Raw genomic sequence first — 18,858 nt, forward strand, 5'->3', positions numbered from 1 at the left:
CATAGATATGTAGTCTATTGCTGGCACAGTATCTAATGGTGGGTTACTTTAGAATGTTGTTTTCAGAGTTTTAAGAGAAAGCACTTTGTTTCCATGAGCTTGCCAATCAGAGAAGCCGTGAGTTTGCTGAGCACTGTCCTAGAAAATCCCTTAGTGATGCAAATTAAAAGTGGGGTAAAACTACATGAAAAGAGATCAGTTTTGCTTGCATTTTAGCCAGTGAAGTCAAGGCGTCTGGTTTATTTGATTTGGACTCTGTTTTCTCACTTACCTAAGTAAAGAAGTGAAGAGATGGCTTGACAAAAACACAGTTCTCCTGCAGTTTTCAGTGATATTCACCTTCACCCACCAGATGCAAAAACTGTTTACATGTTTAGCATTAAAATTCTTGAAGGTAAATTTTATGGATATTATGAAATTAAATGCAAATTAGCAGGATATCATAGTCAATGTTAATAGTGTTTCCTCTTTTATCATACTGTGACCTTTTTAAAAAGTAGTGTAACTTATACAATAAATTTCAAGAGAGGTGGGGTCATAGGTAATGGAATGGAATCATCTAAATGCCTTTGTTATATATTTCTAAATAGTGAGGAACGAGATTATTTGAATTACCTGTGTGAGGAAGGGTTTCACTATTTATAAAAGGAAGGGGTACTTGCTGAACTCCTAAAATTTTTTCAGATAACTCTGTTTCCTTTTTACCTCATGTTGTTAGCATCCCATAGGAGAAGTTAAGATTCCAAGTCTCCAAGAATTTTACTAGCAAGTGGTACAATTCCAGAGGGCGCTATTTATATAGTTCACAACATAAGACATACCCCGTGGAGCTGTGCAGTAAGGTAGCTCCAATCAGAGCGATCTTCACCCTCAGCTTGGCCCTGTCATTGTCCTGGGAAACATTTGCCCTCAGAGACCTCAACCCTGGAAAGGATGTTCACACAGGACATCTTAGTTTCTGAAGCTAAGTATAGAAAGGCACCGGTTTATGTCATTAACTCTCAAAAAGGGTTCTCAGTTTGGAAATCAGCAAAGTGGAAAGTGAGATTGATTTTATGTCATTCTCCTGAATGTCTGGTTTTGGTTTAATTTGGTTTTATTTAGTCAGTTATCATCCCTCACAACCATCACCACTTTCCCACATTCACCTACCCCAGTGTACCTGGCATCCTGCTAATTCATTCTCATTCTTGATCCCTGCTCTTTGCTCCTTGACCTTCTGCCTTGGGAAATGAGTGTAAGATTTTATTGGTACTAGAGACCACCCTGGACTTTCCCCCAGAGAAACAGGAACAGAGAACACTATAGCGATAGAAAAAAGGATTTGGACCCAAACTGGGGGAGTGGGTCACACAAGCACCTGCTGAGATAACAGTCTTGTTACATCAGTGAGACACATATGCTAATGTGTCATGCTAGAAATACAGCATCGGTTCAAATTTATCTGCCTTGTGATGCTATATTTTTATTTTTTATAAAAGATAGCCTCCAGATACTTTTCTAGAGGTCTTTAATCATTAAACTAGAGTACTTGCCTGTTTGGTTGACTTCTGTTGGTTGACAGACACTAGCAGTTGTTATAAGACAGAGATCATTGCTCAGGTGTGGTGCCCTCCACAGAAGAGTTAGCATTCCTTGAGAAATGTCTGGCTAACATACGTGGTCAGGACCTCTTGTACGTTGCCAATTATTAGGAAGGTGGTGATGACCTTCCACTTTCACATTCTCCATCTCAGTAAGTACTGTAAGCAACCCATTAACATAAAGGCAGAGAGTGTCACCCTCTTCCTCAGAGGAAAAATCCACTGAGAGGAGGAGGCCCTCAAGAGCTGGGAGTCCTTTGCTCATTCAACTGAGGCTTGGAGCACCTATCCCATGATGGCCACTTTACTGGGCCTGGGTAAGGGAATAATGGATAATAGCCTTATATTCAAGGAGTTTATGTCTGGTTTCGATTAAAAATCTGATGTCTCATTCATTTCTGTTCAGGATAATGTCAGAACAAGACAGATAACAGGTAGTTTTAACTTAATTAGGGGGCCCGTGACTTAGGAACTACAGTGGGGTTCACTGTGAAAGTGAAATATCATTCATCAGAAGGATAGCTTTTGTGACTTTAAATTGGAGTCAGCAAGGCTGTAATACTCCCTTGGTGTATTTTTTTCAGTCAGAGGAGGAGACTCAAGTTGGGAGCCCTCGTAGGAGGAGGTTGACTCCAGAGATGGAGCTGGCAAGACCTCCCTGGGCTGGTTAACCTTTCTGACCAGGTATTCCTGCTCTTGGACAATGATGCTTCCCCCTGTGTGGGATATGGAGATTCATATTCACCAACTTATATATCAATTTGTGCATCATTATAAATCTACATCCCAGTCTGTGACAGTCATTGAAAGGCTGGGAAGTCTTTCCCAGTTGATTACAAAAGCAACACATAATCGTGTAAGCATATATACTAACACGTATGGAGTGGAGCTACTTCTTAGAAGATAGTGACAGCTTTATATGAGTATGTGACAACATTAGAGGCTGAATAATGGATTGATTTGGATGAGATTTGAACTAAGCGTTCATGATATGCCCCTATTAAATGAACCCGACTTAAAGGGGAAAATTCTCTTTGAGGGATTCCTGATTCCCTTCCCATGAATGTTTTAGCCCTAACTTTCCTGTGGCCATGAGCGTTGACCACCTATACCTTATAGAAGAGGAGCTCCAAAGTGTTGACGTTAACTTTTGAGCTAAGAGGTCAGAGCACATGAAAATGAAGAAGAAGAAAAAAAAAAAAAATCAGCCACTTTGCTACTTTCCCAGAGAAACTAATTTTTCCTTAGGAAACTCAATTTAAGTATTGCCAGGTACTTGCAGAGTTAGATTCTTTTCCCACTTCTTCTCTGACCCTCTCTCTTTTACTATGATTTTGCTTTCTCCTTGGGAGAAACTGAATCCAAGGGTTATAAGTCTAGACTAGCCTTTCCCAAAGTAACTTTTGGAACATTAGTCCCATGAGGAAGGTTTGAAACAGAGAATCAGTGGGCAAAGAATTTGGGGAAAGTGCTGCATATTATAACATAATCTTGGAGAGTCTTGGTGCAATTAAGAGATCAAAGGATCCATAAAGTCATATAAGAAAGCAAGTCCTCCAGTTTTATTTAACCCAGAATTTCCCAGACTTACTTGATCATGGAACCTTTTTTCTTCTTCTTTTCAAGTAGCATCTGTGCTCTGAGGAATACTGTCCTCAGAGTATCATTTGTAGAAAAAGACTACCCAGCTTAAAACATGGCTGATCCAGTGCCCATTGGTGTTGTACATCAAAAGATAGACTTTTGAGGCAAATTTTCCTTATGGTTTACATAGCAGAAAATGAGAGTGTTCACCTCTTAGGATTCTTTTTTATTTCAAGACAATGGCATCTGAGAATGAGTTATACCACCAAAAAATCAATTGATTGCAGTTAAGGGAACCATCATAAAAGTGAGGACCCAAGAAAGTGAGAATAATCATACATGCACATCTCTTCAGGGATTGAAAATGCATGTGATAAGGGGAAGGAAATATGGAGAATATGTAAGAGAATTCAGTGGGGTGTGTCAGTCCAACAAACTATAGACCCCCATCCAAGAAAGGAGCAGTTAATAGTTTGTGCCCTATGACCCCCGAGAATGACCATAGTCATTGAATATGTTCAAGTACAACATTCAGAGAAGTCCCAGTAATGCGTTAGGAAAACTTTCAAACCAAGAAGTGGGCACGCAAGCAGACAAGAAATATTTCCCATGATATAGGCTGCTGGTGAGCTCTGAGAAATAATTAAGACCAAAGACTTAGTTGTACCTGCTGGAGACACATTAGTGATTTTATTTTTAGTAAAGTTACCAAGACCAATTTTAGAAAAGCTAAGTGGAAACTCAACTTCTCCCACATGCCCTCTGGACCTGCCATCATCACTATCTGTTATTTTTAAGTAGCATTTTTCCTTGCCTTATCCAGGATGCCAAGATTTTTTACTCATTTTCCCAGGCATTGTGTAGCTTTTATAGTCATAGTTCATGATATAGTCCTTCCATATAGTCCTTCCAGTGCCTTCCAGGTATGGACCAACCCCATGGATAAGAAAAGCATGGCATCAGAGTGAGCACCACACTTCAGATGACTCAAAACACCAGACTCGTTCAGGTTGCCCTTGGCTTCTAGAACTCCCACTACTGTGCTTGGGTTGAATGTTGGGTCTTTAAAGACCTGGATCTTACTTCTTTTTGGTGCAAAACGTACCTCCAATTCTTAAAGCATCTGGCACTCTGATTCTAATTTGTGGGGACCTAACTGGCAAAAACCTAAACACTTTTTTTGTGTTGGAACCCCAGAATATGTGGTCACTTTCAAAGCCCAGAACTTGTCTCTCCTCTCTCTGGCTCTTTCTTTGAATATAAATGCTCACTCACTCACAGGAGTTAGAAAGGCCAAGGAATTTTGACTACCTTGAAGACTTTCAGATTCCCAATTAGAGTTTAAATTTCACATTTTGCTTATAGAAATCTTACTTGTAAAGGATGGCTACAGAGTCCAGGAGCATGGAGGCATAATACTTATTAGATTTATTATGGGAATTTTTGATTGAATTTTATGTCATATTCATACTCTCTGTTACATATTCCAAAGCATAGTTGTACCTGTCTGGCTCATAGTAGGCACTCGATAAATGTCTGTTGAATGAGTTCTTCCTATAGTACCTCTGGGAAATAAGAAGGGCAGATGGGAGTATCCCCATTACATAGATAAGGACACTGGAGCTCAGGGAGACTGATATCTATTCAGAATCACATACCTGCAAATCAACAGGCCCCAGAGAAAGGTCTGTATCTCTGAATGCTGTACCTGGAGCAAACCTCCTTGGATGTCAGTATGGATCTATTTATGCAACCATGTGTACTAAATATGGTTTAATTACAGTATCAACTTCCTCTAAATGCAAATGTGTATTTTCAGTTTCCTGTCCAGTTGTAGTAAATTTTATCTCATTTTGGTTTAGTTTTCAAATTTGAATTAGAATTTCATCCCATCGGTTCTCTTTCCATTTGCCCCAGCTTTCATCAACATTATTCCCGTTCTTCTGTTTGTGATATTCAGTTCATTTTCCCCCATCCCCCCTGCCCTTTACTTTTCTCCATACCTGCTGTCACTGTGCCAGTGAAAATGTGGCTTCTTACAGCTCTCCCACTGCCCTCGAGGCACCAGAGTGAGGCTCTCAAGGAGTAGAGAGCCTGGCACAGAGAAGGAGAGGAATCGCTCTGGGTTATAGCGGGCCCTGGGCGGTGAATCACCAGGATCCACATTCCTTTGCTCGCTCACCCGTGAGCCTGTGTACACACAAGGCCCGGGACCAGTCAGGCTCCCAGAGCAGAGTAGAGGGTGCTTCCCTTGGCTCGAGGCTGCCATCAGACCAGCCAGGGCTCTTGGAGGGCTTTCAGATAGTGACCTCATTGTGACAGAAGCTGGGTTAGCTATTGTACGTCTTCCACTTCAGGGTGTCCACTCTCCTAATCTATTCCTAGAAAATTGATTGCCCCAATCCTAAATGTTACTGACTCCACTTGGCAGTTTCCAGAACCTACCTGCAGATGTAAATAGTGGCTTTGGGCCCCTTCTCTGCTGCTCCTGTTTACTCTGTGGTCCCAGCATGTGTTGGCTCTCAGCTGAAACATGGGTTTGTACCACTGGACACATTTCAGAGCGCTGAATGTCCACTTCCATTTTCTGCTGAAAATTCCCATTGATTATGCTTGAGACACATGTTATTTTCCCATAAGCTGCCAAATACCTTGTTCACTAGATATCCCAGACATAGACATGGCTTTCTTTTCAAATTAGTGGTCTTGGGGTTGATATACAGATTATATTTTAAGATACCACAATATTATCCCAGTGATCCCACCCATGCCGACTGCATCTATGCTCTGCTTCAGAGAGGCTGCAGCACTCGCTACCTTGGTTTTGACATTTCTGGTCTTGAAACATGTCCTCTCTACCCTCTTCTTACAGGCAAGAGAGCTATAAGGTAGAGTTAGATCCAAAAACGAAAACAAGCTTCTTGCTCTCTCACCCTCGCACCTCTGTCCGTACTGCACACACCCAAGCTTCCAGACTGAATTAGTCTGTGTCCTGCAGAGCATTCCCATAGGAGGGCAAATTCCAGCCAGCAGGTCCTTACTGAGATGTGACTGGAGAGAGGTAATAACATTTCCAAGCCGCATGAGTTTCTTGGTCCCGGATGTGTCTTGTAACCATCCCCACCCCTGCTGCTTTTCTCCTCTTCTTCCACCTCCCCAGGGCTTTGATTTTATGTCTGGGCAACAGGGCTTTGTAGAGTCTCACTGTCCACCCAGAGAAGGAAGCAGTCACAGCAGCCCCTCCCCGGGCCCTGTTACTTCTCAGAGACCCGACTCCAGGCCTCTGGATTCCCCACTCGCCCTCTCTGTGAAATGCCGGACGGGCTTCTGTGATTGATGCCCTGCTTTCCTTGCACTTTCACCAACAGATTAGCCAAAGTGCAGCCCTTTGAATTCTAACAAACAGACGAGGGGTTTAACTTGCTCCATTGCCCCCAGAAGATGGATTCTGTGTATAGAGTTGTTATTCCTAGCTTTTGCTTAGGGAGGGAAAAAAAAAGAATTTATTTTATGTTTTGAGGTTAAATGAATGTGGGATAAATGTATACATAGTGTCCTGTGTGTATATATGTATGTATAGCTATATGTCAGATGAACTGAGGACTTTTCCACATATGGAAGAATTTCTCAAGATCATGTTTAACTAGAAATTTCTCTCCCTAACTTCCCCTGTGTGTGTGTTTGAATGTTCATTATATATACATATATGTGCGTGTGTGTGTAAATACATTTTCTTGTTTCCAACATAGAAGAAAAATTAACTCCTACATATCAGAATAAAGTATAGTTGCTAAAGTATAGTTTCAGGACAACCAAAAAGAAATTTGTTCCCCATGATGGTAACCTAATAAGAAAGGTTACATGTCATAGGATTTTAATATCAGTTTCCTATCCAAGTTAGTATGTCTGAAGCTTGACTAAACAAGAGATGATAGAGGTTCTTTGCATTGCAAATCTAATTTCATGGCCCGCTTCTTGGAAGAAGGCTTTGGGTTTTGGCTTCAAGTAGGGATGAAGCCTTCAAATTCAAAACCCATGAAGAAACATCTTGTTGGGCTGATGTTTATTGAATGGGAGAAGGGTCCAAAGATTTCAACTGTTCCTACTCTTGGGCCAGTCCTCTCCACATCGGAGTCAGAGAAATCCTGGAATGCATTTTGAACTATATCTTATGATCCACTTGCCTCTTTTCTTTTTGTAAACAGTTAATTTTCACAAGTGAAAATATAATTGACCTTTACCATTGTATCAATTTTAGATATACAACATATGGTTTGGTATATGGATATATTGTGAAATGATTACCAGAATAAGTTTAGTTAACATCCTTCACCACACATTGTTACAATTTTGTTTTCTTGTGCTTACTTGCCCCTTTTCAGATACTCCTTTTATCGCAAGTGGATTGGAAGATGCTATGTTTAAAACTCAACAGATTTTTTTTTTCAAGTACATGAAGTAGAAAGGTAGCTAGATATAATTTTTTTAACCCCTCAAAGAATACCCCAAATCCCCAAAGCTACTAAAACACAAGCCAGAAGGAATATGTGATTTCTCACCATTGGGAAATAAAGGTGGTAGTTTATTTGTTTGTTTGCTTTTAAGAGCAGAAGCTCTGGAATGACCCTGTCATGGCTCTCTGTGAGGCCACAGGTAGGAAAGAAATGAGGACAAATGTCTGCACTGCTGTGGGAGGTATTTAACTGCTCCTTCCTCTACTAGCTGTTATGTGCTCACCCAAGCATTTCAGTCGCAGGAGAGGAAGGGGGGAGGGGTGACACAGCCTTAGGAAAGCTGGCTGTGCGGATGAGCAAGTTATTGCCAAGGCTCTTTAATCTGGGTGTGGTATTAACTCCTTACATGTAAGCACGCAAGGGCACGATTTGATAAACCCTGCCAGGTAGGGTCTTCATGTCTGGGGAAAAAGACAGAGCTGCTTAATGCATCAGGATCCTCCTCTTAGAAAAGGGTTTTTCCTTAAAGGTAATTTGAGCCTATTGAAGATTTCAGTCTTACTCTATTTTGGATAAAGTTGTTTTTCTCCCCTTTCACTGATTCCTCTTAGTTTTAAACCTTGTGTGCAGTATTAGGGTTTCATTAAGAGATTTGTTGCAGCATCTTTTGAGTCAATGGGGGTTTTTCAGACACAGTCTACTCTCCCCAGCTTGTAGATGTAACTCATCTTGGCATTGCGGAAGGGTTGATTCCTTTTCAACTTGCTGCTTTAATCCGGTCACATTTGTCTAAGAGGCAGCTCTTTAGCTCCCCCATTGAAAGGGGGTGGCCAACTTTGAAAGGTCTGGAAGCAGGGAAATCCATTTTCTCTTGCTAAACACCATTGCCTTTCTTTTTTTTCTTGAACTGATGTAATAAGGGTCATGTTGGACTTCCATGCCCCAGGCACTTGCAGCACTCAGAAGATAAGGAACCACAGAAAAGAGAATTGAAAACATTCTTTAAACGTACATGCACACACAGTGTCGAGGGGCAAGGGAATTTGGTTGCCCACTAGCCAGATTCTGCAAACTACTGTATTTGTGGAACAATAGCATTTGAAAAATTGTTTCAGCATCTGTATTTTAATGACAGGTGTAAACCATAGCTTTGAATAGCCCAGAGATGTTAAAATAACTAAGGATGGTTTAACACACTGTCTGATCCTTTTTTACATACACCCTTTTGCCTTTGGTCTTAGCACAATATCAAGTACATTGTTGTAATAGTGACAGCCTATGAAATGCCAGCACCAAGGGCGGTGTGCCCAGTTATGTTTGTATACATGTTTAAGGTCTACAAGTCAGGTTAACTTACGTTCTCCAGTTTAATTCACAGAGCAGCCCTGTGAAGTATCAGGGCCTTCCGATTCTTTTTTCTTTCTGAGGCACTTGAGGACATGAAAAGTCAAGGGGCTAGGGGATTTGGTTGCCCACTAGCCAGGAAAAAGCAGAGTCAGAATCCTGCTAAAAAACACAATTTTCACTCTGTTTAACAAAGCCAAGCGTTAATGACTGATGGATGAGGGAGTGAAAATAAAGCCTGTCTCCACCCCACCCCTTTTTTATGGCTATCTGGCAATGGCTCAGCTTTTAGCAGATGTTGACTTTGGGCTCTGAAAATATATTCTTTGCCAGTGTACAACCTTCCAGCATTGTTATCTTCATCTGGGTATCTTGTATCTTTCAGCTGAGAGAGCTGGCACCATGCACTAGATTGGTTTGTCAGAATTAACTTTTGCTCGAAGGAAACAGAAAGCTAGTTTTCATGTCACCCTATAATGATAGTTGGAAAAAAATGAGAAAGTGCCTAAAGATGCTGCATTAGAAGTGAAGGAGAATGCCCCACAAGCTTCTCAAATGTTCTCCATGGCTTACCAAAGAGGATTTAGATGGCCCCCTGCCTCAGGGGTCCCAGTGTGGTAGACTTGCTGAGAACCAACCAGGCTGCACAGGCTTGCTTGCAGTCTCTGCCTCTCCCTTGAGAAACACCCCCCTGTATCTTTTAAAACATGGAGATTGCCCATCATGTTTCCCCTTAGCCAGGGCTGTTCGGCTTTCACCAAGTCAGGTTAGAAGAATAAATCACAAGTGCAGCTAGTGCCATGAGAAGGGGGACGGAACCATTCTGGGGAGAAACAAGTAAACACAATCTTGGCAGCCCCTAAGGAACTCTGAAATCCAGGCTGCCTTCTCTATTAGAGGAGTCAAATCATTCAGAAAAGCAGGGGCCAGTCCTTATAGGCTTTCTGGTTTGAAAATGCATGTTAAATTCCCACAGGTGCTGTGACAGAGTGTGAAGGGTATGGGGGTGCTTCCTTTTCCCTCAGGGACCTTGAAACTTGGCGGGGTGCTGCTGATAAGCTGTATAAAGGACATCTGCCATATGCATGTGAGGTTGTCTTTCTTCGAAGAGCCAGAGAAACCCCACCTAAGTTGTACCATCCAGTCCCAACCAGGACCTTCAACAGCTTGGAAAGGGGCAACACGGAGTCCTAAGGACTTCGGAGCTGAGCTGAGCAGGACCCTCAGGTGTTTCTGGGGCCAAAATGAGGGCTTCTTTCTGTGGCTTCAAAGTTCACATGTCAGGAGGGTGAATCTTTGTGGTCAGATGGACTGGAATTTGACCCCCACTCCACAGCTCCTGGAGAAGGCGATGGCACCCCCACTCCAGTACTCTTGCCTGGAAAATCCCATGGATGGAGGAGCCTGGTAGGCTGTAGTCCATGAGGACGCTAAGAGTCGGACACGACTGAACGACTTCACTTTGACTTTTCACTTTCATGCATTGGAGAAGGAAATGGCAACCCACTCCAGTATTCTTGCCTGGAGAATCCCAGGGATGGGGGAGCCTGGTGGGCTGCCGTCTCTGGGGTCGCACAGAGTCGGACACGACTGAAGCGACTTAGCAGCAGCAGCAGCAGCAGCCGCAGCTCCTGGCCAAGTGTACTTCAGCGACCTACCTCATCTTTGTCCCTGAGCCTGCCTTCCCCTGTCCGCACAAAGACCCTCCCCAGCCCTGTGTCCTAGTGATTCTTAGTGAAGAAAGCTAAGAGCCGTCCCATTCTTTCTAACCTGGAGCTGGTGCTAATTCCTGCTGGCTCATTTCTAGCCCAGGTCAGAAATTAATTAGCATCTAGAAACACAGCACAGAACAGGTATCTGAATCTAGTAAGGACTTGGCTATTCTTTGGGAGAACTTGTCTGCAAATGGGTACCACAGGCTATGACAAATCAAATTATCTAAGAGTTTGCAGCCATTCCTGACCTCGTCACATAAACAGAGACATCAACTTATGGGCTATGCATTCTAGGAGGCAGGAGAGGTGACAGACACGAATGTGAGGTTTCCAGAGGAAAGGTTTGGACTTGACCCAGAAAGAAAACACGTTAGTGCCCTGATAAGGCTTGATGCCCTTATCTCCAGGCTCACACCCCTTGCTTTCCTTTGTATACACTCTATTTCCCTAGTTCTGGCCAAGCCTGCAGTTTGGAAATGCTGAGAGTTGCTGCTTTGCTCAAACCCGGGCACAGGACACATCATATACCCAACACTGTGGTCTTGCTTCTGTGACTTGCGGAATGCTGGTGCTTGAAGTTTGCAGAAAGTATCAGAGGAGCCATGAACTTCTAGGAGGAGTAGGGGTGGATCTGGTGACTGCCCACGCCACACCCTGTCAGTAACCAGGAGGGTCACCCTGCTTGTCCCACTGGGAGGCCATGTTGAACTTCCTGGCAGAGACAAGTGGCTGAGTTCTTACAGAGGCAGTAGGCTGATTTAAAAGTGATGCTTCCGTAATTTCATTCTCATCTTCAGTTAGGATGAGTGTGACAGTAAGGTCCTCATTAGGAACCTAGCCCTTCGATTTCAAGAAAAAAGCCAGCTATCAACTGAAAGAAAATTGCAGGGTTTTTAAAACATACACACACACACACACACACACACACACACACAACCAGCCCTGTGATGGGCTGAGGCTTGCCTGCTGGCTATACGAAATACCTCAAAATAGAGACCAATTAAAGGTTTACACTGGTCTGTTTATCAGGTCATATCACAGAGTTCCTTCCCAGACCTCCATGGCTGGGCTAATAAATGTCCCCACAACAAGTCTCCCATCTTGTCAGTGATGACTCAGTCACTTTGCTCTTAGATCTTGTCATCAACATAGCCCCTTGAGCAGCCCATCCGGTGAGGGATTTTGTTTTATCTCAGTATTTAGAGAACCCCATTAGAGCCTAGCATCTGGAACTAAGGATTTCCGTCAAGTCTTCATATCATCTCTGGAGCAATAGATACATCCTGAGTTTATTGGATAGTTAAGCCTCCTCCCTCTTTAAAACGGGCTTTGTGGTCACTGTGCTCTGGGCTTCAGCCCACCTTGGATGTTCCGTCCCCAGATGCTGTGGACAAAAGCAGACGGATGACGGATGGACTAGAGGCTTTTTTCTCATCCAGATATTTTGGCAACTCCTGGCATAGCAATCACTCACAGGGACAACACACAAGGGAGCAAACGCCAGGCAGCCTCCAGAAAGCCCGCTGCGAAGTCGATCTGAAAACAGAAAAACAAGGGAGGGAAACTGACTCTCTCAGGCCTGATAGATGCATTTTAAAACTTCAAGAATTTCCAAATAACTTGGCATGAAGTTAGGGATCAAGTGACATTTATCTGGTTTTTATTTTTTTGGTCCCCAGATTTACATTTCTGGGCAGTAAGGTTGCCGAACAAATTAATATTTGCATACAAAGATGCAGGCGGTGCAGGAGTCAGACAGCTGCGAACGTTTGGAAATATCTGGGGCTCCGTCTCTGATTAGCTCCTGCATTTTTGTTTTTTTATTCCCCAAGCAGACACTCACTCTGACCCAGATCACTTGGTGATTAGGGTCAATTCATGTTTAAGCTTTGAAGATTAGAGAGACCAGAAATGGCCACCACTTCCCTTTCTATTTTCTTTTAAATACTTTTAACTTCAGAAACTAGGAACTTGAAAGATATGCATAATATTCTGAGCACACTGAAGGAATTTATCCCCATTTCTGCCATGTTAAACGTTAGCAAAGTTTATATTGGCCTGTCATATTTCTTTACTTTATTCACCAGCATACAAGACGTCGATCTCAACATCTGGCTTTTAATAACCCTCGACATCTGGGAGCTCCTTTTTATTCCTATGGTGGACGAGGCACGGTAGTGATATTGGCAGTGTGTATTTTCGAGCTACAACTCCTGTCTGCTTCAATCATAATTAATTACCACTTTTTAATATATTTAATTTGCTAAAAGTAATTTGCATTAGACCACACTTCACCGTTAGGAAAATAGTTATAGATTTTGGTGGCAGTGGCTTTCTTTCCTCCTTCCTTCTTCTTTTTCAAAATTTAAAACATCTTTGGATTTGAAACAAACTGGATGTCTACATACTGTTGGTTTTAAATGCAAAATGAAATAAACTGCTCAGCACAGGGAATGATTTTACAGCCATTCAGAAGCAGTCAGCAGGGACTGTAGGCTGCATTTTGAGGAAAACAGCCTATTTTTTTGTGTGTGACTTTGGCATCTCTCTGAGTTTTCCTGCAGCAGAGACTTTGGGAATCAGGAACCTTATAATGAAAGCTAGGACCTCCATCCAGAGAATATACTTACACACATACCCACACCATTCTGCATTGAACTGCAAGGAATTGCTAGACCCTCTGAGACCCATTTGTGGATGCTTGAGGGGTCCCCTGCTATACTTTCCTTCTTTATTAGCATAAAAAAGGACCTAAACTTTTCTTTTCTCCAGGAACTGAGAGAAAATTGAATGAATGTAAAAATCCATATTTCTCCAATTAGGTAGGGAAAAGGGAGGTTCATTGCCAGGAGCAATTACTAGACTGTGTAGTGGTAAATAGACGCAGGTAAATTTTACATGAGAAGGAGACCCAGGTAAGATGATCAGTTGAACTTATGTGGGGCCAGAATATTACTAGCCAAACTGTCAGTGCAAATTCATACTGAGTTGTCCAATTCAGACTGTGTGCAAATCACTTGATTGACTCAAATCAGTGGGACATTGTTAATTCTTTGGGCTGTAGTCTGGTGAACTCCCTTTGTCAGAATAATATTTTTAAATATACAAAATAAAATTCACAAAAATATAAGAGAAATCATATGAAAACTCATTTCAAAGACCATAGATCCAAATTCTTGAGCAGATAAAATCACCATAGCCTTGTTGGCAAGATTAGGTCAAACTGTATGAAGTTGCTGTTTTTCTAGACCCAAAATGGCCAGCAGTGGGCATTTTCATATAATTCAACCTGATATTACAACAGCTTAAGCAATATGGATACATATTGTGAGAAGATGCTTCAAGTTATTGTTTTTCCTGTTCCTGATTTTCAAAACACAGAAGACAATCATGGGAAAACCTGGTTTTGTCAGGGATTTGTTAAAAGACACAGCTCCCAAATTACGTGTGAGACCAGGATATGAACCACTGAGTTTTCTACACTTTGTTTCTATCCTTGCAGTGAACAGTGAGAATTCTTGTTCAAAACACGACCTTGTGATGGCAGATATACTTCTGTCTGTATAGATTCAATTGCCCTGCCCATCCACCTCTTCACTAAGTGAGGAAAATGGCCTGAACCATTCTGGAAATGTTTTCAACAAGAATTCAGACCAAATAAGTTCCCATTTATCCACAGTTGAGCACAATTTTAAGTTAAACAAAACTTGCTTTCTACAAGCATTTTACTGAATTGAAAGTTTACTCTCTTTGCTTTGAAACTTATTTGATTGCAAATGTATAATCATTCCGTGCAAATGTATAATCGTTCCATGGTGGGCACATCCTCTTTTACGCTGAGAGTAAAATAGAACCTGACAAATCCAGAAGATCACAGTATGTTTGAGCCTTTGTGAAATAACCAATGTCAATTATCGCATGTTACAGAAGTTCGTTCCACCCAAGTTGGTGGAATTTTGGTTTTTTTTTTTTTAATTCTTCTTCAGCCTTTATTGATACTTCAAGCTTAAGAGAAATTAAGGGTATTTAGTTACTATAATTACTTCTCTGCTTACTTAAAAGGTTTAATCTACTCTTTAGGCATATGCAATTCAGATTGCATGCTTTCCAAAAAAATAATCATCTGCTAATGTAGACTAATTTTAATCTTCTAATCCATTTTTGACACAGAGTCAGAGCCTGGTGGGTGGAATGTTTTTGTGTGGGGGTTGCCATAGATACAAAACTCAGTTATGTATTTGACAAGTCAGTGATGTGGAACTTTAAGTTACTATGGATTTTTTTTTTCCTCGCTCTTTAAGATTAAAAAACAAAGTGAAGATCAGTGTGCCTTTGCAGTGCATCCCAGTGTGACTAACCTTCTCTTCTTTCGTTCCGGTGCTCCCCTCCTCTCCGTGCACCTTCTTACCCCTGGCCGGCCGCAGGATGACGAGGAGGGCATATGGGCATAGCCGGGCCTGTAAACCAAAGTTCCAGTTTTGTTTTGAGGGGTGAGAAAACCATCTTTTATATCATTTTTCTTTTAAAAATTGTATTCTAGTGTTGTATTGTGTGCGTGCTCAGTTGTGCTCACTGCTGTTTGTGATGTGCCCTGTGTTTGCTTCTGCGTGCCGTGACCACCCCCAAGAGCTCCCTCCTTCATATCCCCCCTCCCTGCAACCACATTATTGTTCTGCCTTGTTGGGGCTGGGTTGAGCACCATCCAAATGTTTCTATGTTGTTTAAGATGTAAACTCTGCCCTCATTAGGATTTATCCACACTTTTAAAGGCATGATTGTGGACTCAGAAATTGTCACAGTTCTCCAGTCATGGTTTTCAGCCGACTGCTTGCTCTTACCAGATATGCCAGTGCGGTCCAACTCCCATGTCCTTCTGGTTGTGTCAAATGTTTGGTAAGGAATAAGGAAAACAAAGCTATTTATCTTCATAGAGCTGAAACTATCATGTGTAAGAAGCCCATTTAATGAACTGTACTCTCTTCTATGGCAGTTCTGAAGAAAACACAAGGAGCAAGGCATAGTAATGGTGAATGGGTAACTGTATCTCTTTAAATGAACTAGAATAGAAATGTTAATATTGACAGACTCATAAGTGGTATTATATCTGTTGCTTTTTGACAATTGCGTGCCTATAGTTTTGCATTATTTTCATGCATTATGTTTTTTCGGAGGATTTTGTTTTTTTAAAGATTGATTTTTATCTATGCAAACCCACTGTTTATTTCTTGGCTGTCTGCATTATAGTTGAATAGTGGTGCATGTAATGTTCTGTGTTATTAATATAAAATGGAACATTGAACTCTGTCGACTTTTGCCATTGTGAATCACACCTCTCCAGGATACTGCAGGCTGTTTAACACCAAGTCACAAATGCTCTGGAGCTGAATATATCTACCTATGGTGACACAGACTATTCTGTTGAAGTTGGTGACAGTGTATATGAGCATATATATATATATATTCATAGCAAGAAATGTGGTAGATTGTGTGCCATAGTCACAAGTACTCACCATGCAGTTCTTTTTCTGGGACAAATGTGAAATGCCCCAGGTCTGTGATTGGAGAGGTGGTTCTTTGGGATAAGTAAACAGGTGTGCCCTTCTGCAAGTCTTGCACTCATATTATGTAAACAGTGGTTCTTGGGATGAATTTGAAAATAGTAACTTGTGTGTTTCGCCCGTGGGTGACAGTTTTCATTGATATTTTTCACTGCTCAGCTGAACCCATCGAAGGTCCCATCAGTGAGTCAGACTGCTTTCTCTGGTCCTTCAGGGAACACACAGAGGTTTGACTTTCATTTACAGCATCTTTCCACATAGTTATAGATGTAACACTTCATGGATCCGTTGACCACCAGTAGAGCCTGCTTCCTGGTCACATCTCCCCTTTTCTCCCCCCTTCTCCCTTTCCTTAGTAAAGAGGGAAACAGTACAGAATTAACTCTTCCAGATGCAAAGTGGTTCCAAAGGGAAACTTGTTGATATAGGGAGGTAGGGAAACCAGAGAAATGCTAAAATTTGTCTGAGAGACTCCCTATCTAGAGAAAAGTTTAAGAGAAATATGGCCTTTACTCATATGGAATAGCTAATAAAGATGCAAATTGACCTAAAACAGTTCTAAGTGAGAAGTAAATATTTTATAATGTTAAAGAGTGAACATATGAAACCTGCCCACAGCATGCATGTAACAAGTAGGCAAAGGAAGATTCTGTGAGTTTGGGGCTTGCCTAGAAAAGTGTAAGTCCTTCTTGGGGCTCTTCTGTGAACCTGCTTCTGCCATCGTGTTACAGTGTCAGGACTGGGCTACATCTGTGTCTCCTCCTGGATGTGTGCTGTGCTTAGTCATTCAGTCATGTCCATCTCTTTGCGACCCCATGGACTGTAGCCTGCCACACTCTTCTGTCCATGGGGATTCTAAGGGCAGGTTGCCATGCCCTCCTCCAGGGCATCTTCCCAACCCAGGGATCAAACCCAGGTCTCCCACATTGCAGGAGGATTCTTTACCATCCAAGCCATCAGGAAAGCCCCTCCTCCTGGAAAATAAAGACTCTTATTGCTCTTTCACAAGAATTTGACACCCCAACCCCCCGCCTTCCACCATCCCTTGACATAGAAACCTTGTCATTTTCAGGATGAAACTGGTGCCAAGGCATATAGACAGCCTTGCTTTGCTCAAGGGAAGCAGAGATAATGGCATTAATCCCCATCCTCCTTATTCCTTTACGAAATTTCCCCAAATACCATGTATCCCAGAAAACAAATGCCTTCTGAAAATTAGTCAATATATAATCCTGCTTTAATATGTTGTAATAAATTTTATAGGCTTCTGAGGAAAACTACTTATCTTTCTTTATGACTCCTTTAAACAAGTTTGCTCAGATATCCTCAGGCCTTTAAAACCATATCTTAAGGATTTAAATAATGAGATACTGGGAGAACCTTCTATTTCTGAACAGCCGTTGCATGTTTTGAGTCGCATTACAATCTGTGGGGCCTAAGGAGATATTAAATTTATAACTAAAGATGGATAATAGTGGCACATTAAAAATTAACTGTTTTGAATATTTTGATTTATGGCCCTTATAAAAGAAACATTACAAGAAGTTATTTTACTAGGCATCAGTAATATGCTTATAATAGCATCATAAGCCTCTGACTTGAATCTGGTGTTTCGGTGCTGAAATGAATCATAATTTAGGAAAAGTCACTCCAAAAATTACAACAAATTGGAATTAGCATAACGACCCTGACAGCTCCTCCCTTTTTTGGCACTTCCAGATACTAGCCTAGGCATGATTCATTTGTCTCACTGTGATCATTCAAGGGTGGTGTTTTCTGAGAGCAAAGTGGACTGGGGAAAGTTTGCTTTTCTAAAGGGTTTTGACAGCCCCTAGAGCTAGTTGTTTCCCCCATAAACCTCACACCCTAGCCCAGCATTATCAGCATGTGGCCTGTGTAGTCCACAGAACCCTGAGCTTGGTTTCATGCTCTGGTGTCACTGTCTTGAAACTGTTAATAATTTCTGAATGAGGCACACCACAATTCATTTTGCTCCAGGCCCCCCAAATTATGTAGTCTGGGCTGGTTAGACCCACTGCGTATTCCTATATGCTGCCTCTAGCTCCTCTCCAGGCCCCCTCCCTATTGGCTCATTCCCCACTCCTGTTTTCTTATGGCTGGAATTTACCTTCCGCCTGCCTTATTTTTCTGGTTTTCTTGCAGAAACCCAATGGGATCACATTTCCAGCAATTTGTTGCCCTTATGGGCATTACCGAAGTGTGTATTCGACCATGGCCCCCTTGTGTCATCCACCCAGTTTGACTGTGAAAATGTGCTCTTGGGGCCCTTCTGCATTTTCTATCTTGCTTTGAAAAATGCAGGAAAAGCAGCTGCTTAATTTCTCCATTACTTTCCTTCGGCAAAATCCACTTGATGTGGCAGTGATCTGTGTCAAAAAATACGCCTTCATTTCCATTGAATGGAGGTGCCTTCCTTGCACCCCCAGGAGGCTCTTTGGTTTGTGAAAATTCAATGAGGTGAGACAGTGGGTTCCGTTGCAAGATCTAGGGCCACATCTGCCTTGACATTTGAATGTTTCAGCTTTTACTATGAACTCTTGTAATTGAGCAGACATAGAGTACAAAATCATTTTTATTTCTTAAACCACTAAAAAAGAAT

General features: G+C 41.8%; 1 protein-coding gene across 10 annotated transcripts in view; it reads left to right on the forward strand.

Annotated features, from left to right (window-relative positions):
• The window catches only part of ERC2 (ELKS/RAB6-interacting/CAST family member 2), a 993,593-nt gene that overhangs the window by 795,249 nt on the left and 179,486 nt on the right, over positions 1–18,858 (forward strand). For 2 of the 10 annotated variants that reach the window (XR_009732519.1, XM_061396632.1), the window contains exon 18: positions 15,105–15,170. The exons of the other annotated variants lie outside the window; for them this stretch is intronic. Coding sequence is in view for 1 of the 2 variants with exons in the window: in XM_061396632.1 (XP_061252616.1) it covers positions 15,105–15,131 (27 nt within the window). In the remaining variant the exon portion in view is untranslated. The remainder of the gene's footprint in view (positions 1–15,104; positions 15,171–18,858) is intronic. 10 annotated transcript variants of the gene reach the window in all.

This window comes from Bos javanicus, chromosome 22, assembly GCF_032452875.1.
Source record: "Bos javanicus breed banteng chromosome 22, ARS-OSU_banteng_1.0, whole genome shotgun sequence".
In the NCBI taxonomy this organism is placed as follows: Eukaryota; Metazoa; Chordata; class Mammalia; order Artiodactyla; family Bovidae; genus Bos; species Bos javanicus.